The sequence below is a fragment of the Simochromis diagramma genome, unplaced genomic scaffold (assembly GCF_900408965.1).
Source record: "Simochromis diagramma unplaced genomic scaffold, fSimDia1.1 OVJJ01000388.1, whole genome shotgun sequence".
Taxonomy (NCBI): Eukaryota; Metazoa; Chordata; class Actinopteri; order Cichliformes; family Cichlidae; genus Simochromis; species Simochromis diagramma.
In genome coordinates, this window is record NW_024387093.1 from 17,146 (window position 1) to 41,163 (window position 24,018).

Here is a 24,018-nt window from a genome sequence, read left to right on the forward strand (position 1 = left end):
AGTCTACACATCACTGAATCATTTGGACAGATTAACATTTGTGGAATCACACAGTGTTTAAGTCTCAGTTATTTATTTATGTTGACTGGAAAGTGTAAGTTGAAACTTCTGTGATCTGGAAGACTTTGTGATGACCCACAGGTAAGTCTCTGTGTGCCTGTGATCAGTTATCTGTAACTCAGTTTTCTTCATTTGTTACCATCGAGGCCTGAAACTATCAGCTTCATAATAAAGGTCACCTTTGTTTGGTACTCTGAGTCCTGCTTTGCAAGGGTGGCTGTCGCTCAGGTGGTAGAGCTGAGCATCTACTGATTGGAGGGTTGCTGGTTCAATTCCTGGCTTCCCCTAGTCTGCTTATCACATATTCTTGGGCAAGATACTAACCCCAAATTGCTCTCTGAGGCATCCATCGGAGTGTGAATGTTTGTCACAAAGCACTAAGAAAAATGTGCTAGTGTGAATGGGTGAATGCACAAGTTGTGTGAAGCGCTCAGAAGAGTAGAAAAAGTGCTGTATAAGAACCATTTAGCATGTGGGTCTGCTTTTTGAACTGACTCTGGACACAATCACATGATCTTGGTTGGTAACATGTGGTGTTCAACACAAACATCATTATTACAGTGTTTCAATCATTATTTCACATCATCAGTTTGTTTTATTTTATTGTGTTTACATGTAGTCAGAGGCTGAGGTCAGTGTGCATCTGCACATACATGTCAAAGCAAGACAAAGAACAGTCTGCAGAATAAATGAGTTCCTGCTTTACTTTGAAATGACAACAGATAATAAATATAACTTTGAATTTATCTATGAATTTAATTGTTCTTTAGTTGGTGAAACATAAAGGTCTTTAGTCTCACGTCAGCCACACACTGAGTCATTTCCTGTGTTTGGGTCTCCACCAAACTTAAAACCAGAATTTAACCACAAGGTGGAAACTTTCACAGGTCTGAGGTCAAAGGAGCCTTTTTCACTATATTACTGCATGATGATGTTTCAGCTAAGAGTCGAATAAAATAAAAACATTTTAATGCAGCCTAAAGTAAGAATTTAATTTTAATTCAGCAGTTAAACAATTAAAAGGAGAAAAATGATTTAAAATGGCTTTAGTGAAAATACACGCACCGAAGTAGAAAAGCTGTTTTGGTATATTCACTCTCAGTGACTCCCAGTCTGCAGAAACCTACCAGGAGACAAATATTAGTGGATATTGCACCCAAAAAATACCCCAAACGGGCAAAAGAAATATCCTGACATGAAGCAACACAACAACTTTATATATTATAGAGAAAGGAAACAACACAACACAAGAAACAAGCTTCTATGTTTGCAGTGGACAGGAAATATAAACATGCCAACCAACTGCTGCGGTCAAAGCTACAGGAGCTGTTTGAGTTTTGTGTGTAACGGCAGGAAGCACAGAGAGACCAATCAGAATAAGAGCCTGTAGAAAAACTCTTGTTGTATCTATATTAAACACAACTTCTCTTTATTTGCAAACTAAAACTGTTTGATTATCTGAGGATCAGAGTGCAGCAGGCTGGATGTGACGATGGGGCACTCTTTGCTCTGCATGATGGGCTTTTTCTGTAAGTACACGTCTGACATTGTTTGAACGGCAGCGATTAATGAAAATGTTTCTGATCTGTGAGAATTACAGTGAGTCACTGCTTTAACCTGTTTACCTGAGAGCTGGAACAAAGCAGACTTGTGATTCTTTAAGTGTTTAAATGTTTGATACGCTGCTGCTTTTTGCATCACTTATAGTTACACACTGTGTTACAACAGTTTGAGTTATTATGTTTGAGCCTGTTTGACAAACAGAAGCACAGAAATTTGGTGATTACTGTTCATCTGGAAATGTATCTTTAGAAAGTCTTACTTTATATTGTTTTTGATCTTGTCAGTTGTATAATGTCTGATGAGGTTTTATTCATTATTTTAGTGCTCAGTACTGTCATCTGTGGAAATGCTGAAGGTAAGAAATGATTAGTTTCTTCCTGTTCATATATGTAGCTGTTATCTCCTATAATGTGCTCAATAATATCCTCCCTGTGTTTACATGTTATCTTCTGCACAGACTCAATGCTTCTATTCAGCCTGTGCAGTTAAACATAAATGGCTTCAGTAAGCGCTCCATGTGGAGACTGTGGCGTTCTTCAGAGCTTTTACTGATGTACCATTTGTACCACTTTCAGTCTGTAAAACTGTAACAACAAAACAGAGCAGGTACATTTAATCTCAGTGTAGATGCACACATGTCACATGACCAATGCAAGATCACAACATTAACAATAAATGGACAAAGCCTGTCAAGTGACGTAAATACAAATACCACATGCTGACATGTTTTATGCTAACAAGCAAAACAAAGCACTAACAGTTAGCTTACAGTAGTAATGTAACAAACTTCACAGACCCACAAGAAGGACAGAGCACTAATATGTAGAAACAATCCATCATCTGCCCAAACTTACACTTTATCCCATCTCAAGAGCAGCAGATGCAGAACTATCACAGACACGGAGCTCTAGCCATTATTACTCGGCACTTCCTCCATTTAACCACTAGATGGCGGACTTTGACATGAGCGGACCAGGAAGAAGCGGATGAATAAATGTGACCCGTCATATAACAAACTTGAAACAAACTATATTTCAGGAATAACCTGAGGGACAAAATATTGTATATGATACAGCTCACACTCCACTGCATTTATTGTTTAAAATACTAAAATGATCATATCAAGAGTGCAACCATGTGAGCAGATGTTTCAGCTGCTACACAAACTTTACATTTACTAGAGTTTGTTTCCTTGAAACTGACTGATTTCCTGATTGAAACAGTTATGATTCACAAGATTGCACTTCTGCTGTGACAGATCCACAAGGGAATTTGGAGAGTTTTCTATAAGTAGAGGGTTCATAAACCCTGCGCTCAGGCTCACAGGCTCAGGCTTTTTCTCACGCTCAGAACAAACCACCAGGTGGCGTATTACTCACTCATTTAAGTGACGTTATTCTGCTGGTGGTGGTTATGTCAATAGAAACCAGGCTCACCTGCTCCCAGTCATTTCAAACTATTTACAGAACAATCAGCTGTTCTTTATTCAATAAGATGCCACACAAATTATTTGTGCCACTCCAAAAAAATAATTTCTGTCCACTGTAAAGGAGAACATCACAGCCTGATACCTGCAGGTCTGACAGCAGCAGGTGTATCACTCCTGTTTTCTACCTGGAGACAGCAGTCGCCTCATTGTTCTGACACACAACACAAAACTATCCACAACACTACACACTAACTACACAAAACAACACTAACTACACGCTCCAAACACGCTAAACGTCACAAATCTCTCACATCTTAAAACTCGTGTGCAACTGATATAAGATGCCGTAAGCTGAAGACAGCTTCAACCGTCTGTTTGTTACGGCGTTACTTATAATGCCGTTATGCCGAAAACTGCAGCTGGAACATCTGTGTGGCAGATGTTGTGGGTTTCTTCTTCTTCCACTAAAAGGATCACAATAACAGCCTCATATTTTTCTAACTTACAAAACTTAAAATTAAGGCCACTCTGACAGCTGACAGCACAACCACACCAGCAGGGGGCAGTGTGACTCTGACCTCTGATGGACTGTGCAGACAGAATCTGATTTCAGAAAAAAAACATCTGACAATGAGATCATCTCTTTGAGCTCTAAGTGCAATCTCTATATCTGATAGAGACATCTACACCTGCAGAGGAAGGAGAAGAAACACAAACTAAAAGTGATTCATTCGTCATTCAGGAAACTGATGAGTTTAAATATTTTTTCCAAGTTTAAAATGGCCTTCTCTGAATTATGGAGGGAATCACTGTTCAAACCAGTACTTAGAAAACTAAATATGTCAAATTAATCATTTTTAGGCTCAGTGCGTCCTCAATGAAAACAAAACTTGTTTTTGTTGATTTTCAAGTCAAATTGTCTCTAGAATACAAAATTATGATTCCCATTAACAATAGCAATAAAACCAGGACAGATATTTATAATGATTTTACATTTCTATAATTCTGTTTATGTTATATTATTTTAGTATTTTATTTTATTTTGTTTCTACCAGAGGGTGCTGTGACACCATCAGCGTCTCTATTTCCCAAGGCCTTGTATCAAAACGAGCTTCATGTACTGACTGTGTATTAGCATAAATCTGTGCATACATCTATCCGGTGAACGTTTCATGCACCAATCATTATGTTTTAATGATTGGAAACTAATTTAAAAACTGAAGTTGTTTGTACTTTAACAACTGCTGGCTGTTTTGTTGTGACTCTACTCTAATGTCGTGAATTTTTATGTTTCTCTTTTCCTAACTGGATCATTGTTATGTGACCAGTTCCCATTAAGCCCACTGTGACTGTGGAGCCATTCTGGCCTCAGATATACAGCGGTGAGACAGTCACTGTCAGATGTGAGATTCATGGAGGTGAAGGAGCTCAGTGGACGTATGAATGGAGTCCAGACAAGTTAAACACACCTCCAACATCCAGAGAATACACAATCAGCGGTGCTACTGAGTCTGATGGTGGAAGATACAGCTGCCGGGGCAAAAGAGACTCGTCCTGGACGGAGTGGAGTGACAACATCACATTGACTGTATTATGTAAGTGGGATTCACTCATTTGAATTTATTTTGCACAATGTTTCATCGAAGAACACAACAAAATACTTTGTCTTTCAACAAACCTCAAGCTTTTGGTTTTTATTTGAATATCTAAATATTAAATCTGATGTACAACAGCTTTTAATGTAATTATAATAATACACAGCAATCACTCACAGTGAAACATCTGGAGATAAAAACATATAGTATATTACCTGATTTAATTAATTTAATACATTTTTTTTAATTGTCACGCTCCTGGGTCTTTTGACCCAGTGTTCAGTGGGTTTTCTAAGTTCATTTGGTTATTAGTTTCCCCTTGTGTTTTCAACCCCTACGTTAAGTCTCCCTTGTCCTTATGTGTTTTGTGTCTGCATGTCTTTTGTTGTCAAGTTCACGTTGTCATGTCTGCATTTCATTATGTTTCCTGTTTTATTTTGAAAAAGGTCCTATGTTCCTGTGTTTAGTGTGTTTAGTTTTACACTTCCCCTTTGACTCGTTATGCTCATGTTTCAGCTGTTCGTCCATGTGTTGCCACTTCTCCTGATCACCTCGTGTGTGTATTTAAGTCCTCAGTCTTCCCGTGTTCAGTGTTGCGTCCTCCCTCATATATGTCTGTGTGTTGTGTTTGCCATACCTACCAAGTTTATTTTGTATTGCCAACATTAGTTTAATTTTCCAGTGTTCAGCAATAAAGCTCCCATTTTGAGTTTCAGCCTGGCCTCTACGTTTGAGTCTGCATTGTGGGACCTTTCATGCCTCCCTCCACACAGACCGTGACATTTATTGTTGATTTTCAAGTGAAATTATCCATCTGCTAATCATATATTTTTTGTTTGACCAGCTCCTTCTAAGCCCACTGTGACCCTGCAGCCATCCTGGACTCAGATATACAGCGGTGATACAGTCACTGTCAGATGTGAGATTCAGGGAGGTGAAGGAGCTCAGTGGACGTATGAATGGAGACCAGACAAGTTAAACACACCTCCAACATCCAGAGAATACACAATCAGCAGTGCTACTGAGTCTGATGGTGGAGGATACAGCTGCCGGGGCAGAACAGACAGGTTCATCACAGAGTGGAGTGACATCATCACACTGACTGTATCATGTAAGCTGGACATATTTCACTCTTTTTAATTTACATTGCATGATATTTCATCCAATGACACAACAAAATATTTTTAATATCAATACTTTCAATAATACTATTTTTTTTAGATTAATATCCAAATGTATCTGGAAGGCAAAACGATTTCCACATGTGGATTCTATTGCTGCAGTTCCATCAGGTCTTTTTTTTTCTTAGCATTTTTACATTAAATCCTCGAGCTTTCAGGTTTGACCAAAATGTAGTTGAATTATATCAGACGCTGGTCTGCTATTTAAGCCTTTCTCATTACAGCTTTCTTTTGGATTCATTTCACTATTTCATGTTCAAGATGACATTTTGAAATTGATGAAAACATAGTAGTTGTAGCACTCTGCCACTTGTCCCTGGCACCACACCCCCAAACACACACAAGTAGAGAGCTTTTGGATTCTGTTCTCACTTTTTATTTCTATTTCCGCACACACACACACACACACACACACGCTGGAGCCATTTGCTCCATTCTGCTCCACTCTGACTCTCAGTCTCAGTCTGACTCCCCTCCTCCAGACCCCAGCAGCTACTAAAATAAGGGAAAAGGTCATTAGTGCGGCTGGGATCAGCTGTTTCTGCCACCCACCCCTGATGCTGTCCCCTCAACCTGCTGCTCCACCCCTGTCCTGCAACTGAGCTCCAAACCACACCCACCACAGGTGTTCACGAGTCTCACCTTCAATGACACAAGAAGAACCTCTAATGTAGAACAGCTCCATATGTGGATCAGCTGTTTATGGAACATTAGTGAGAGTTACCTTGATCTGCTGCTGATGAAGTTTTTAGTAAACTTGTGATTTTTGTTGAGCCCACGTGCTTGATGTTGTAAACAGTTTCCTGTGACATGTTTACATTCCCGATTATCTTTTTTAAAAGTTTGTATGAATTGACTGGTTCAGAAAAGTTTGGATTTGGACTATAAAATTACAAACAGATTTTGGCAAAACTACTGTTGTGTTCAGCACAATAGAGTCAGTCTGATCCTGCTCTCCTTATATGTCCTTAGTATTGGACATGTAATGGAGACACATGGTGCATCTTATTTTGCATATGCTGATGACACAAAGATATGCTGTACTTAGACCATGTGACCCTGGCATGTTGAGTTCTCTTAATGACTGATGACTTTGAGGCTCAAACTGAATGTGAGCTAATGTCCTCCAGCTAAACTCTGACAAAGCTTTAAATGTTGTCACTGAATCTCCTCGGCTGAACACATGCTGAACACATGCTGAACACATGCTGCCATCAGCTGCTGCTCTGCTGGAAAATTTCAAGGCAATAACAAAAAAAGTAGAATTTGAAGAAACCTACATTTCAGACTCATATGACATCAGAAATGCAATCATGTATTTATCTCTTTAAGTAATAATCAACATGTCAGAACTTTTTATTGCAAGTCATATTTACAACACGATGCAAAAATATTATTCCCATTAACCAGAGCAAAAAAGGCAGGACAGCTTTAAATTTGTATTTCTGTAAGCCTGCTCATGATATATTTTTAACAGCTCCTCCTAAGCCCACTGTGACCCTGCAGCCATCCTGGACTCAGATATACAGCGGTGAGACAGTCACTGTCAGATGTGACATTCAGGGAGGTGAAGGAGCTCAGTGGACGTATGAATGGAGACGAGGCCAGTCAAACATACGTGAAAAATCCAAGGAATACAGAATCATCAAAGCTACTGAGTCTCATAGTGGAGGATACAGCTGCATAGGAAGAAGGGGAAATTTCTACACACAGTGGAGTGACATCATCTCATTATCTGTATCATGTAAGTTGATCACATGACAGGATATTTTAATGTTAATTTATTTCACACATTTTATACAAAATAACAACAAAAGTAGTGTGAATTAATTTTTAATGTAACAGTAATCATTCACAAAAATATATATTCAGTAAATCTGATGAAAATGAAATATAAACTGTAATGATCCCAGTTTCTTCACCTCAGTTGTTGCACATGTGGAGTTTTCATCACTGCAGCTCAGCGTCATGATGCAGATCTTTTCTTTTAGCATTTTTCTTTTTCTAATTCCTCAAAGTTTCCATTTGACTACAATTTGGCCTCATTTTAGGAGAGACTGCTCTGCTACGTTAGCCTTTCTCTAACTGCTGGTATGTTTACTCATAGCAGTATTTATTTTATTTTTTTTACTTTATTTATCTTTACATTTTCCAAATTAAACATCTTGAATTTGGGGCAAAAGAAGAATTTAATTTTACTCTGAATGAAGATTATTTTCTGTAAAACTGAACTCAGATAAATGTTTTTACAAAGGTTTTGTGTAGTTTTGACTTTGTTGCTACATGAAGACTTTGTTTTTCACCATTTATGAACTAATAATCACTTTCTGAGAGCAGAGCAGCCTCCAGCTTTGAATCCATTGCTGGAAGTTTAACAGCATTGTTAGCAAACAAGAGCTAACTGACGACTCATGGATTATATGTTCATAAATGTCTACATATGTAAATATGAAGATGTAGAAATAAGTAAATTGTTAAATATAAAGATCATTAAATTACCTGGTTTAATTTATTTATTAAAAAAAAAGAACCTTTTGATTTTCAAGCCAAATATCAGTCTGCTAATGATATTTTTTTTTTTTTGAACAGCTCCTAAGCCCACTGTGACCCTGCAGCCATCCTGGACTCAGATATACAGCGGTGAGACAGTCACTGTCAGATGTGAGATTCAGGGAGGTGAAGGAGCTCAGTGGACGTATGAATGGAGTCCAGCCAAGTTAAACACACCTCCAACATCCAGAGAATACACAATCAGCAGAGCTACTGAGTCTGACAGTGGAGGATACAAATGCCGGGGTAAAAGAAGCTCCTCCTGGACAAAGTGGAGTGATATCACCAAATTAACTGTATTATGTAAGTTGGACATATTCAGTAGGTTTGATGAAAAATGAAATATAAACTGTAATGATCCCAGTTTCTTCACCTCAGTTGTTGCACATGTGGAGTTTTCATCACTGCAGCTCAGTGTCATGATGCAGATCTTTAGTTTTAGCATTTAGCAAGTTTCGATTTGACTACAATTTGGCCTCATTTTAGGAGAGACTGCTCTGCTACTTTAGCCTTTCTCTAACTGCTGGTATGTTTACTCATAGCAGCAGTTTCTTTTACTTTATTTATCTTTAATTTGCCAAATTAAACATAATGAGTTTGGGGCAAAATAAGAATGTAATTTTTTTCCAGTCTAGTTTCGGTCAATATTTGACTATAAAAATTGTTTATGCAATGTAAAATCTGAGAAACTGAAGTTGTTTACATGATATTGTGTGTTTATGCGTTGATGTTCAGTGTCACAGTTTAGATTTGTGCACACCTGGTTGTTTTCAGTCACTTTGCTGGCAGAGTCTAAATATCAGCAAATTACCAGGTTTAATCTTTTTGTTTTTATTAAAGTTTTTTTTGTTGATTTTCAGTCAAATTGACACTGCGATGAAAAAAAATGTGATTACCACGAACAAGAGCAATAAAACCAAGACAGCTTCAATGATCATTTCATATTTCTATAAGTCTGATGATGTTATATTTTTTATTTAAACAGCTCCTCCTAAGCCCACTGTGACCCTGCAGCCATCCTGGACTCAGATATACAGCGGTGAGACAGTCACTGTCACATGTGAGATTCAGGGAGGTGAAGGAGCTCAGTGGACGTATGAATGGAGACCAGCCAAGTTAAACACACCTCCAACATCCAGTGAATACAGAATCAGCAGAGTTACTGAGTCTGATGGTGAAGGATACAGCTGTCGGGCCACAAGAAGCTCTTCCTGGACAGAGTGGAGTAATAGCACGCCATTGAGAGTAATAAGTAAGTTGGACATATTTCACACATTTTAATTTATACTGAACAATGTTTCATCAACTCAACCAAACACTTTGTCTTTCAACAGCACTGTAGGTTTATTTTGTTGTTTCGGATAAAAAGCAGTTTAAAATATCTTTTCGTGTCATTATAAAGATATTTAATAATCACTCAGTGAAACATCTGAAAAAGATTTTGTTAGTTTGATGAAAAAAAATCAGTCCAAATGTAATAATCCCAGTCTGTCCCATCTTGACCTCATGGCTGCACATGTGGAGTTTATCACTGCAGATCAGTTACTTCCTTTGTTTTTAGCATTTTTACATTAATTCCTCGACGTTTCAGGTTTGACTACAATATAACCTCATTTTATTAGAGACTGTTCTGCTACATTACAGGTTCCACTTAGATTCTTTCCTGTAATTGTTGTTAACGTCATTTGTTTATTTTAATTAAAGAAAAATAAAGGTGTTCATGAGTGTCATAATATCTTTAATGATACGACAGCTAGAAGAACCTCCAGTGTAGAACAGATGCATTAGTGGAATGTTGTGTTACAGTTTGAAATTGTTATGATGTGACTTTGTTTTAAAGTTTAAACTGTTTGTCTGTGAATCAGCTGTTTTGCAGTCACTCTCCTCTTATGTTATAAACAGCAGAGTTTTCATGTTTCTCTTCTCCTAACTGGATCATTCTTATGTGAACAGTTCCCACTAAGCCCACTGTGACCCTGCAGCCATCCTGGACTCAGATATACAGCGGTGAGACAGTCACTGTCAGATGTGAGATTCAGGGAGGTGAAGGAGCTCAGTGGACGTATGAATGGAGACAAGGCCAGAAAAACATACCTGAAAAATCCAGTGAATACAGAATCACAGTTACTGAGTCTGACAGTGGAGAATACAGCTGCCGGGGCAGAAGGGACTATTTGTTAACAGAGTGGAGTGATATCATCAGACTGACTGTATTAAGTAAGTTTCATCCACATCATCTGCCATCAAAATAAGTGAAAACACTTGTTTTGCAGCTTTGTAGCTGTTTCTTTTGTGCTGTTAAGTAAAATATTTTTCTTTTATTCTGATAACAAAAAACTGTAAAAAGCAGCTTTTTATTCACAGTGAAGAGAACAAAACATATTAGAGTAACCTCTCTGCTGTGCAGCTCTAATACATGAAGTGCAGAACAAATGCTGAACCTGTTTCAGCTGCTCCACCACATCCACTAAGAACAACAGTAACATCCAATATTTTCTCTTCTGTATTTGTCTTATTTTTATTTTTTACCTGTTGCACCAACATATGATGCAGTTACTTCAGTTGTTTTTAACATGTTACCTCTTTTAAATTAATCTTAGAGGCTTTAGTTAAAGAGTCTGCTCTCATCAGAAACACACACTGCATCTTTTTCACTTAATGAACTCTGAACTGCAGACAACAATATGGCCTCATTTTATAGAGATTGACAGACCATGTGACTTTCACGCATTGCTTTGTGGGTACCCGTGGCAACAAAATCAAAACACTGCATCAAGCACTAGTATTTCCAGCACCGGTAATCGTTAATTCTGCGGTTTTAATCCCTACTTGCATTTTATTTGCCCCAAAAACAGTTATGTACAAAACGACGGACAACACGGCAGGTCCGTACAAAGACAGACTTGACGAAAAGGCAAAAAAAAAAAAAGGACGAGGAAAAAATCAAAGGAGAAAAGGGTCAGACCCATACGAGCATACAGAGTGAAGTAAGGACGTTAGCGTGCTGCCCAACTTTCATCACGCACATTTTATTATTATATGGTCCTAAGTGTTAGTGCATACACTCACAAGATGTTTATTAACTTCAGCTCCCTGCAACAAGCCCAGGTCCAGTTTACTTTGGTGATTTGGACTATTCCATTTCACAGCTGTTGTTAAATTATTTTCCTCTATCTCCTGTACAGGCAAACGCAATCTATTTGTCGTTTCAGGTTGTAGTATTACACAACATTTTCCGATCTAATAGAAAAAAAATGAGTGTTTCGTAATTCATTCAATTTATTGTCTTTATTTATAACTGGCATTATTGTTTCATTCTATTATAGAATCTTACAAGAAAGATGCAAAATTGTATTCCATTATGTTTTATTAGCTGCTTCGCTGACAAACAAATCAACAATGCAAAAAAAAAAAACCAACATACTGGAATACAGTTATTCATCACTTGATTGCTTCAATACAACCCTTGGGCACATATATGCGGGACGTTTCGTGGCTGTTTTGGTATCGCTCTCTCTCTTAACCGATCAAATCTCGCTGTGATAGCAGCTTTAAACTCGGTATGACCAGGTTGATAGAAGGTGCCCAGTCTGGCATTTTGTAGGCTGGTTTTCCTACAAAACACAACAAACATTAGCCCACAAAGCCACAGTGAACAAAGCAGCGTAGCGCAATGAATTCAATTCAAATCAATATAAGACTTATTTGTAAACTACATCAACAATTATGTTATGATAAATTACGTAATAACTACAACAGAAGACCTACCTTTGTGGAAATGCTTGGAGCAGACTAACATGTGAGCTGAAGTCTTCCTGGACGTTATATTTGGTCTTCGAATGGCTGCAATCCAGGCCATCTGTCGCCTCTTTGTTGCATCGGAAACATGGCTTGAACAATTTCTCTTCCACAACGTAATCCGATAAAAAACTATCTCTTTACCCATCGGCTTCCCGTGGCTGTCATGCGTCACTATACGGCTAAGCTACTCACCCAGAGAAGAACGGCTGCTGCTGCCATCATCATCCGTCATCATTTCTGCTACACTGGCAGGGCTAGGGGCCAGGACTCTCCTCTTCGGGTTCTTGGGGGATGTTGCTAGCTCCGGGTCAGATAACAGGCACCACACCCGCAGAAGATGTGCTGCTCAGTGTGAGGTCTTGCAGCAAGCTATCAAATACGGTGCATTTCTTGGCTTTTAAAAAAACGCTATGCTTCACCAGGTGTTTCATCAGATTTGAGGTGTTACCTCCTTTGCACAGTATCACAGTATCAGCTTAAAGCACTTGTTGCAGGCTGCTGAATTTGCAGCCAGACTTTTGACTGCTTCACCTTGGGCATTTTTAATCTGTAGCTCTGCTCTAAAAGAACGTATGTGCCTGGGCCCGCCTACTATCCTTGGAAAGGAAAAATGATTGGCTAGAGTCCAAAGTGTATGACATCTCACGAATAAAAAGCACCAAAATAAAGCACCGAAATGTGCGCTGCTTTTCGGTCTGGTTACTACTGTTTATGTCAGAACCGATACCGGTACCCATCCCTAGTCCTTAGATGGCACCGCTCGGTCCTTGCAGCAGATTTCTACCGAAAAGATCTGCTGCAGGCTGTTTTTTTTTCTTTAAAAAAACAGCCTGCACACAAATCTGTGGAGCAATCACTTCTCTTGTAATAAAGCACATATTTCTACCGACTAATCTTCCCTGTATCCCATTTGTACAAATTTTAAAAAGTAAAATCAAATTCCTCGAAGTGTCTTTACATATCATACATCTATACAGTTCTTACTGGCCAATAACAATGTTATACATTTTAGTGCAAATCAAGTGAACCATGAAAAGTGTCTCATGCAAGCGCATTAGCCCAGGGAGCACATGTGGGTATGCTAGCATACTTCTCACAGGGCTAACACAGCTAAGAAATCCTTAACAGCTTCTGCAATCACATTTCCAACAAAACATCATATCCTGACCGATTTTATAACTTTGAAACCGGACTGTGAATCACAATTCAATTTGCATAATTCGAGACTCACCAGGATATTCTTCACACAATACATTAACTCTGTAGCTCAACAGGATTGAAAGTTCCACAACAGCTTTGTGCATCTACAAAATAAAATCAGTGCTCAAAACAAAGTTTCATGGAGCTCTTTTACCCATTAAACACAGTGCAATATACAGAGAGATGTACCTTGCTCCGCGCAGACAATATGGAGCACATATAATGCACACCGTAGAGCAGCGCTGCGGTGCATTCAAGGTACATAGGAAAACTTAAACTTAACAAAAAGCAAAACTTAAAAAAAATTACCATTTACAATAAAAATAACCATGGGTTACATAGACATTTACAGATAACTAGGACCAGAGTCTTTGTTCTCACCAGCAGTTTATACTTAGCTGCCCTAAAATAACAGACCACAGATCAGGGTGAACTTTGAACTTGTTTTTGGGAAACAGAAGGCACGGAAATATACAAACAGTTTCCAGTTTACATTAATTTATGCATCCAAAAACCAGAGTAAAATAAATAAAAGTAAAACAATAATATAAATAAATGTCTCTCTCTCTGTCCAGTTCAAGTTAGTTTGACTCTTATCTGTGTTAACTACAAGTTAACCTGTGTTAGCTCCTACAGGGTTAACCAGCTTTCTTTCAGCAGCTCTTCAAACTCTGATCAATATGAGTCGACTCAGTTTACTCACTAGACCTGCAGAGTGGCTGGTTAGGAATAATCAGTAACACAGTGAGTTACCAGTACAACACCAACACAATGAATGGAATTACAACACTGAAAGCACAAAATCAGCTGTCCACAGATTTACAAAGAAACCTTTCACAGTCACAGTCTGGTGTGGAATCAGTTCTTGGATTAAATCCTCTGTGTGTCGCAGTAACAGAGTTTATGGTGGAGTTGTGTCACAGTTCAGAAGTGTGAGTCAGTTTCTCTGGAATATCAGTTGATCCATCAGGAATCCAGGGGTTTTGTTAAGGTCTTAAGGTCGGGGGCTCTAATCCACTGAGGTACCCCTGAGCAAGGTACCATCCCTACACACTGCTCCCCGGGCGGCCAGTGGCTGCTAACTGCTTCACTGAGTGAATGGGTTAAATGCAGAGAGGAGTTTCCCCATGGGGATCAATAAAGTATACATTATTATTAGGAACAGAAGATTTCAGTGGAAGTTCAGATCTCCTAGAGGTGGATCATTAAGGTTCAGCAGTATCAGGTTTCAACGCCAAGATCTGCACTCGGCTAATTAACCTGGCCTGTTGTGCAACATAAACACTGAGGTCTTATTCCAGCATTCCTAACAGTTCAGCTGGAAATCGCATCCAAACTGCTCCCTGTAATGGCAGCGTGCTTATTAATGTGGCTTAAAGACATCTGTGCACATCGACAGGAAATGTCAGCTTCCACAGCAAAAGAATATAAAACACACTTACTAGGTCTCATCTTAGCTATCAGAGGCTTCAACATCAGATTTAGTAAAGAACAAGCACATAGCATGCTAACTGACACCAAAGCAAACCAATTGTGACTCACCAAATCCTCATTCAAACTCCATCAAACAGATTTTATCCACAAGGACTGAAGTTGGACACCATCACTGTGAAAGACTGGAAATAAAAATGCATCTGTTCACAACTTGCTCTCTTGTTGAATCTCTTCCCCTCACTCAGGTTTCTCCTGCTTGCTGTCATATTTTCTTTAAGCTGTTTGAACACTTTGTAAAATGTGTTTCTGTTCATATAGACTGAGATTATTATTCTTTGTATAAACTGAGCTCACTGTTCAGAGACTGTACTACATGTTCACTGAGAGAAAATCTTTGTTGAACAGATAAACCCCGTCCTGTCCTCACTGTGTCTCCATCATGGCTGAGTCCTGGAGCCTCAGTAACTCTGAACTGTGAGGTTGAACATCCGTCTGCAGGATGGAGCTTCTACTGGTATAAAGCTGTTCCTGATCTGAAAACATTCAACTATAAATCCTCCAGTTATGAGCTGCTACCTGATGGCAGTGGGACTGCACAGGACTCCTACATCATTCATGGACAGACACACACAGCAGGATATGTGTGCAGAGCTGGAAGAGGAGACCCAGAGTATCACACTGATCACAGTCAACCAAAGTTTGTCTGGTCTGCAGGTCAGTTTGTTTCTCTGTCCTTTCAATGAGCTCATGTTAGGTCATCATTTTTATTCAACAACATTTAGACCATTAAAATCTCATCTCCATGACAACCATTTATGCCTGTGTACATTAAAACTCACCAAAAGAAGAACTGAACTGAATATTTTCCTTTCTCTCTGTGATCAAACCAAACTGAATTTCTTCGTTTCCTTTTCTTATTTTTCAGTTTTTATTTAATGTGATAACATGAAAAACAAAAGACATCTATGAGGTTTTAAATGTTTTCTCTTTGAATACTTTTACTTTGATATTTAAACTCATGTTACTGTTTGTACTGATTATTTTTACTTAGTGCACAGACAGGATTTACACAGTTAAGACTCTTTGTTTAGTGCTCAGGTAGGTGTTCAGATAAAAAAGTCAAATATAGTTAATAAAGAAACAAAGATGTCAGCAGGCAGATTAACAGCTCTGACAAATACAAGACAAACACTGACTACAGATGGACGCTAGAAGAAGACGTCACAAATAACAGCTGCTGTTATTGTTCATTTAAAATATACTTCAAAGGTTTTTAGTTTTGGTCCTGCTGCTGCAAAATATCTCACTGTAGAAGGAATCTGTGAAACAGACAATATCACAGAATTATGACAGAAACATTACAGCAAATGACTGAAGTGTGTTCAGAGTGATCTGTATCAGGTGGATGATGCTGAGAGTGATGACTCAAAGCTCATGATGTCACATGACCTGTACCAAGCTCTACATGAGCTGCCAGCAGATAAAGCATGTGGGTTAGATCATCTTAAACATGTCAGTATTCGGCTCTTTTGTTTTCCACTGATTTGACTGTCTGTGTGATTCAGGGCTTGTTGTCAGACTCAGTGTTGTCTCACCAAACAAACACTTTATCATATTGAACTATTAAATTTGATTTTCAAAACAAAAGCTTCAAACAAACAAATATTTTCACTGTGATCTTTTGAATCCTAACATCTGTGAGCTTTGTCTCTTCACTGCATGTTGTTTCCAGATGTTCATTCAGCAGCGTCTCTCACAGTGAGTCCTGACAGAGTGCAACACTTCACCTCTGACTCTGTCTCACTGACCTGTGAGGGAAACTTCACTGAGTGGAGAGTGAGGAAGTTCTCTGAGGACGGCCGACTCTCTGACTGTTGGAGAATGACTGGATCCACATGTAACATCTACACATCAAAGTCACATACTGGAGTGTACTGGTGTGAGTCTGGATCAGGAGAGTTCAGCAGTGCAGTCAACATCACTGTACAGAGTATGTTATTATACATTTACTTCTTGGATCTGAATGATTTAGACGTCACATGAACATTTGTCTCAGCTTTGCTCTATGTGAAGTAATTCTATGTGGCAACACAAAAAAACCCTGAGAATTTCAGACAATTTCAGGCAACAAAGCATCAAAATATTCTTGGTTGTTTGTCTAATTTCTCTTCATCCTTTCATAATCCAGTTTGTCATAATTTGCCAACAGTATTTTATATTTTCTCTGTCAGAATAAAACTCAACAAAGCTCAACATCTCTGTCATCAGATTAGATGAACCTTTAATGTCTCAATTCAGAGAAATTTGGGAAACACGTCATGCAAAATAACACAAACATACAAACATTTACAATTTCACCTTCAACCATTCAATAATGTCACCGTCAATAATTTGACTCCTGCAGGGAACATCCCAACTATATTTCCAGTCCTCATAATCACTCAGAAAACCAGGTCTGCATGTAGATCATGAGACACGACTCACAGCTTTTTCTCAAAGTGTGCACCAGCTGGTCTGACTGAAACAATTGTGTGTGATTGTGTCACAGATGATGGTAATGGTCCTATCCTGGTGAGTCCTGTTCATCCTGTGACTGAGGGAGCTTCTGTTAGTCTGAGCTGCAGTTTGAGAACACAAAAAATACTTTCCAATGTGTTTTTCTATCACAATGACAAACTTATTCAAAATGATACCCGAGGGGAGCTGAAGATCTCTGCAGTGTCAAAGTCTGATGAAGGTTTCTACAAGTGTCAGTACTCAGGAAGAGAGTCAGCACAGAGCTGGATGTCAGTTAAAGGTGAGCAGGAACAAAACATTTGATGTGTTTTTGTAAATGAGTTTCATGACTGAGAAATAACATCATATTATCTCTTTTAATGTTTTGAAGCCACCTGAGTCTATTTAGTCAGAACTTTATAAAACTATTATGTAATATCTCTAAATTGTCAGGTTTAATATTGTTGTGGTTCAGGACTCAAGTGATGGACTCAGGTGAAAACAGCAGAGGAAGTAATGAGTGAAAGTTTCTTTATCAAACAAAGGATAAATAATTTAACACAACAGATTGTGAGCTTTGACTCAGTCAACAAGAACAAAACATAAATGAACCTAAACTTAAGGAGTGAGTCCTACAAAAACATCTTAACTGAGGTGAGAGAGACAGGCCAGAGGAGCAGACATAACAGCGTGAGGGCGGCAGATCTGTGGGAGAGGAGAGAGCAGTTAGGGCAGGAAATCTGAGGGAATGTGACAAGACAGAGAGTGTTCATAAAGTGGCTGCAACAATGCCTTACTTGGAGTCCAGACTAGCTGGGTTTAGTGGATGAAGGCAGAGGTCTGTGGAAACTGCTGAATGATGGGCAGGCAGGCAAGTGAGGAAGAGGCTCCGAGGGGGGCAGCGGTGGTGGTGAAAAGGGGGGCAATGATCCAAGGCGGCAGGCGTCTGACTGGAGGTGAATGATGGCATGAAAACGAATCTTGAAGCAGGAAGAAACTGAAACAAGGGGAAAATCTGTTAGCATACAAATCTTATTTTCCTAGAAAGGATCCCAGCAGACCTGCCTGGTTACCTCACTGACGAGCTGCAGTCATGTTAACTATCCATTAACATTTGGCTACAGCCACCGAGGTCTTCAAGGTCAACTTTATCACTAAAAAAATCCTTATGACACAGAAACTATGATTCTTACAAAGGTGTTGTGTCTTGTCAACATATAGAAAATACTGTATAAAGATTTAAATTATAATTTGTTTGACCTCTGACCTCACTTTTACATTTCACATCTGCCCTTGTTGTCATGTTGAAACAAATCTGCCTTTGGACTTATTTTTACTGAACTACAAACTTCTGACAGTACAAATAAAAAAAAAAAATACACTGAAAATACAATTTTTTTTCTTTGAAAGTAAATACTGTCAACAGAGTGAGCTGCCTTAGCAGAAATTTGTGCTCTCGGAGTTCTTCTTTTACACTTTATTAATAATTAATTATTGTTTGTTGTTACAGTAACTGTGTCAGGAGCTGACAGCTCTTCATCTCCTGTGTGGTTGATGGTTGGACTGGTTTGTGGAGTCTCTCTCATTATTATTCTCCTGCTCTTGTTGTATCGCTGCAGACAGTCCAAGTGTAAGAGCCTCTTCTTTTCATGCTGTATTAGAGAGTTTATTTACTACATATACTTTAATTATTCACACATATACATGTATTCTGATCTCATGACACAAAATATCAGTGGAACAATTTATACATGACAAACATGTGTAATAACATTTGTCTCTTTCACAGATTCCTGCTTCACCAGGTTGGTAAAATACTTTTTATTATAATTTTAAACAAACATCAGTTTACTTTTGAGTTTATTGTGTTTATTTCCTGTTTTAGGTCGATCCAGTCTGAGAGTCACAGTCCGGGCTCCTCCACAAATCATGGAGTCAACCAGAATGAAACTCATGTGTACGGCTCTCTCAACATGGTCAGCATTTAAACTGATCTTTATTATTATTAATATTGACTTTTATTAAACCTCCATTAACAAAATTTACAGGTTCAGTTTGAGTTCACGAGTTTTTTAAAGAACATTTAAAGATCTTACAGTCCTGGTTTTGACTCACACAGTGTTTCTGTTTTTGCTCTGATCTTTAGTGTAACTGTAATAAAATGATTAATGTGAGCCTGGCTTGTTTTTTCTTTAGGTACTGCTGACGTCTATGAATCAGTCACACAAGTGACAAACAGAAATGGTCAGTATATGTGCTGAAATCACAGAGCAGTTAGAGATGAAACTTGTTTTTGATTTAATGAAACTAATTTCATGTGATATGTTTTTACAAACCTGTAAATAAAATATGAACATTTCACTATTAGATAGTTTTACAGAGTTTATTTACTACATTCACTTTAAATATTCAAACATTCATTCTGATCTGATGACACAAAATATCAGTGAAACAATTAAACCTAATAATTGTAATTGAAAGAATCTGAACAGTCTGATGAAGAAGACCAGCTCTGTTCTGGGACGTCCTCATGACCCAGTGGAGGCAGTCAGTGACAGGATGGTGGCTCAGCTGTCACCCCTGTTAGATAACACCTCCCACCCCACGCAGGTCACTCTGACAGCACTGAGCAGCTCCTGCAGTGACAGGCTGCTGCACCCACAGTGTGAAGGAGAGATTTAGGAGATCTTTCCTTCCAGCTGCTGTCAGACTCTACAACATACATCATCATGTGAAAGCACACATGCACACACTGCCTCCCAGCTGCTGTAGCATCTTCTTTCGTGAGCTGAGAGAAGAAACGGTTTTCTCATAATTGCTGCAGAGGACTGTGGAATGTTTGCTGCATAAATCGCAAGCTACAACAACTGGAACCTGCCTGGATATCCAGCATGAAGGACGTGTTTGTGAGTGGTCACTGGCTGGCCCTGTGGCTGTCCCACCTGTTGGTTCCGGAGAACATAAGGGTTTTATTATGAAGCATTGTCTCCCCTTCTGCCGACTTGACAATGGTTCTGTTTTGTGTATTGAAGGTCTTTACAGGTGTTGTAACTGTTACTGTACTTATCGAGATTGTTCAGAGGCGGAGACAGACTCTGTCTGCTGTGTGGACGAGGAAATGCATTCTGGTTTTACTTTCATGTAACATCTTGGCCTCAGACCATACAAACTTATCCTTTGTAATTTGTGTGCTTTGTTGTAAAGATTTGTTTTTGCAAACATGTGAAGCTTGAAAACAGTCTCTATGCTCATTCTGTTCAGTACAAACATTCAGACCTCTCCTTGCACTGCACGTGACTTCGAAACAGTTCCATAAACCCTTTGACTTTTCCACCATTTTTCCCACCTTAACACCCCAACTTCATGTTTTTATTGGTTTTCTGTGTTCTCCCACCCACACATAGTGCAGAGACTCTGTGGTGGCTTTTATGAACATGTGTTTCAAAATTTAAGGCAAAGTAAAACTCCTGAAAAGTGTGGCATGCATTGTTTTCAAACCCCACTTCCAGTCACATACTTTTGTAGAGACTCCTGGCTGCGCTGCATTTACAGGCTGGCAGTCTTATCGGGGTTTGTCTTTCCAGCTTTGCACATCTACAGACTGACACATGTTTTGACAATTATTTCGTTGCAAATGGCATCAAGCTCAGCCAGACTGTGAACAGCAATTTTCAAGTCGTTGCCACAGATGCTCAGGGGATTTTAGGTCTGCGACGTTGGAGGCCCTTCTACACAAGGATATTCGTTGATTCAAACCAGGTGGTGGCTGGGCATGGTGTCCTGCAGGTTTAGGAGGTATCACCCTGGTTTTGCAGTTTGTTAGCAGCTTTTCCATTTTTGGATGTGGATTGAACATACTCCTTGAGATGTTTCAAAGTTGGGGATATTTATTTTTATTACCTAACCCTAAACGCCTTTAACTTATCTCCAACTTTATCCCTGACCTGTCTGGTGAGTTCCTTGTCTTCATGAGCTGTTTGTTCAACTAATTTTCTCTAACAACCAGCTGAGGCCCTCCACAGATGCAGCTAAATGGTGCTTCTGACAGGTAAGATGACTGCACTGGATTTTAATGCGGGATATCTGAGTACAGTGGCGAAAAACAATGCACCCCACACTTTTCAGATTTTTACTTGTTAAATTTTGAAAACCATGCTAATCCAATTTCCATACCACGTCATAATTATGTGCTGCGTTTTGGTGTTGGTCCTATCACGAAAATCTCAGTTTGAAAAAAAAAGGGTGGTCAAAATGTGTCAGAGTATAGCAACAGGCTTGATATACTTTGTTCAAGGTACTGTAAGCTCTGCTTTGTTTCAGATTGGATGCAGGAAATGTCCAATGGACGAGTTTATGTTGAGACGTAGTGAGCCAGATAGTAAAATACAGCTTTATTATCCACGTTAGCATGATTGGTCCGAGACTGAATAAATTGGCTCTTAGTGACAAGTGGCACTTATTGCTCGGGTCGAATGTATGCATTCGTAGATTAGTCGTGCTGAAGTATATATTCATAGCATTGACTTTGCTAAAGCAAACGTTATATTAGCTACAACCGGTGAAGATGTAAACAAGAACATATACAAAGACACCCTGAACGTAGCATAAACTCTAAAGTTGTTAAATTTTCATTGTTTTGGTGTTTTAACGGTTTGTCCCATCTCACTAAGTACAGGCAGGATTTAAAAAGTGTGAAAAGAACAAATAAACATTTGAATAAATGTCTGTGTGTTGTCAACATGAGAAAAATGCCGCTGGACCTAACTCTATTTAATAAGTCCACCCTAAAATTACATTTCATACTGAATTAAAAAAACCTTTGCAAACCAGGTTTTCTTTTTAGAAAATTAACTTTGGTGTATCACCTCTTAGTTTATAAGATCTTTAAACTCAATAAGAGGACGTGACGCATCGTATTCATCTGAACCTGAAATGTTCATTTTTATTACAGGTTTGTAAAACATATCACATGAATTAGTTTTCATTAATCACAAAACAAGTTTCATCTCTAAACTGCTCTGTGATTTTCAGCACATATCATGTAACCATTTCTGTTGTTTCACTTGTTTGTGACTGTTCCTAGACGGTCAGGCCTACCTAAAGAAAAAAACAAGCCAGCTCACATTATCATTTTATTACAGTTACATAAAGATCAGAGCAACACAGAAACACTGTGTGAGTCAAAACCAGGGCTGTAGATCTTTTTCATGTTCTTTAAAAACTGCTGACACAACACTGAACCTGATAAATGTTCGTGTTACTGATGGTTTATATAAAAGTCAGTATGCCATCCATTCCATTCTTCCTCTGCTTATCCTTTTCGTGGGCTCTGGAGTCTATCCTCCAGCTGTTCATAGGTCGAGAGGCAGGCTACACCCTTAATGTGTGTTGTATGTGTTAGTCCCCATAGGAAATAGTTCCTCTGCATTTAACCCATTCACCCGCTGAAGCATGGGCAGCCACCAATGCAGCGCCCGGGGAGAGTGTGTCGGGACGGTACCTGCTCGGGGGTACCTCAGGGTAGCCGTTCGTGGAGTTGAACCCCCGACCTTCCGATCATGGGGCCCCCACTCTACCTACTGAGCTATCCCCTGGACAGGTCGCCAGTCTTGTCTCGGGCTCACACACAGGGCACAGACAACCCTTCGCACTCACTTCACACCTATGGGCAATTTAGATTGATCAATTAGCCTCTTCCCCACTAAAAGTCAATTTAATATGATAATAAAGATGTTTTAAATATCTGACCATGTTGAAGAGAGCCGTACACATGAGTTTCATTCGGTTTGACTCCACTGATTTGTGGAGGAGCCCGGACTGTGACTCTCAGACTGGATCGACCTAAAACAGGAAATAACCCCAATTGTCATGGTCCTCGGTCTTTTGACCCAACGGTTTGGTTGTTTTTCCTTTATGATCTTGTGTTTGTTCTGTTTGTGTACTGGGGTTTAGACTTTTTAGTTCCTAGAGTTTGGTTTCTGTGTTCCTCTGTTTGAGTCTGCACCGTGTCTCTGTGCATTTCCTGTTTTATTGTGAAAATCCAGTCTTCTGTTATGTGTGTTCAGTTTTGTTTTCCCCTGTCTCACTCAGTTCAATTTGTGTTCAGCTGTGTCTCCTCCTGTTTGCTATTCCACGTTTTCCTCTTTGTGTATTTATAGTGTGTGTCCTCGTGTGCTTGTTGCTGGTTCGTCTTGTGTTCTTCCCTGCATCATTCTGTGTCGTCCCCCGGTCTCCCTGCATCATCATTTTGCCTTTGCTGTTTCTGTTTTGTTTCACTCTTTATGATAAAACTTCTTTGCATCCAGCTGCCTGCTATTGGGTCCTAATTCTCAGCGCTCCACTCATCTGCCACGGCAAACGTGACAACAATACTTCAAAAGCAACTGATGTTTGTTTAAATATAATAATAAAAGTATTTTACCAACCTGGATGAAGCAGGAATTCTGTAAGATAAGATAAGAATACTTTATTAATCTCAGAGGAAACTAAGTGCGGTCACAGTTGGCTCAAAGACAATAAGATAAGAACCGTAACTGACTCTAAACTAAATAATATAATATCACCAACGTATGACTATTAATGCACCACCAAAAAAGTAGAGAATTCAGGTTCTTGTTGTACCAGCTGCAATGGCAGGCATTTCATCGTTGTAGTCGAGTATTTTGTAGCAGCAGGTATAGGATTGCACATTGAGATATTTCAGACACCC

At 39.0% G+C, this 24,018-nt stretch overlaps 1 protein-coding gene across 1 annotated transcript; it reads left to right on the top strand.

Moving 5' to 3' along the window:
- Positions 1-1,479: 1,479 nt before the first annotated feature.
- LOC120742784 (Fc receptor-like protein 5) lies at positions 1,480-19,297 on the top strand. Its single transcript, XM_040046225.1, has 14 exons — positions 1,480-1,589; positions 1,946-1,978; positions 4,381-4,647; positions 5,492-5,758; positions 7,306-7,572; positions 8,418-8,681; positions 9,364-9,630; positions 10,332-10,595; positions 15,219-15,527; positions 16,546-16,803; positions 17,362-17,610; positions 18,832-18,939; positions 19,099-19,114; positions 19,195-19,297. Exons 1-14 carry the CDS (start codon positions 1,553-1,555, stop codon positions 19,295-19,297), a joined length of 2,709 nt encoding a protein of 902 aa, XP_039902159.1. The 5' UTR covers positions 1,480-1,552.
- The last annotated feature ends 4,721 nt before the right edge of the window (positions 19,298-24,018 follow it).

What these genes read in the sequence shown, in the direction of transcription:
- LOC120742784 (XM_040046225.1), top strand. Translation starts at nt 1,553, where the DNA reads ATGGGGCACTCTTTGCTCTGCATGATGGGCTTTTTCT. An exon ending in CACGCCATTGAGAGTAATAA is followed by an intron (nt 9,631 to 10,331) that starts GTAAGTTGGACA and finishes TTATGTGAACAG; the next exon opens with TTCCCACTAAGCCCACTGTG. An exon ending in AAAGTTTGTCTGGTCTGCAG is followed by an intron (nt 15,528 to 16,545) that starts GTCAGTTTGTTT and finishes TGTTGTTTCCAG; the next exon opens with ATGTTCATTCAGCAGCGTCT.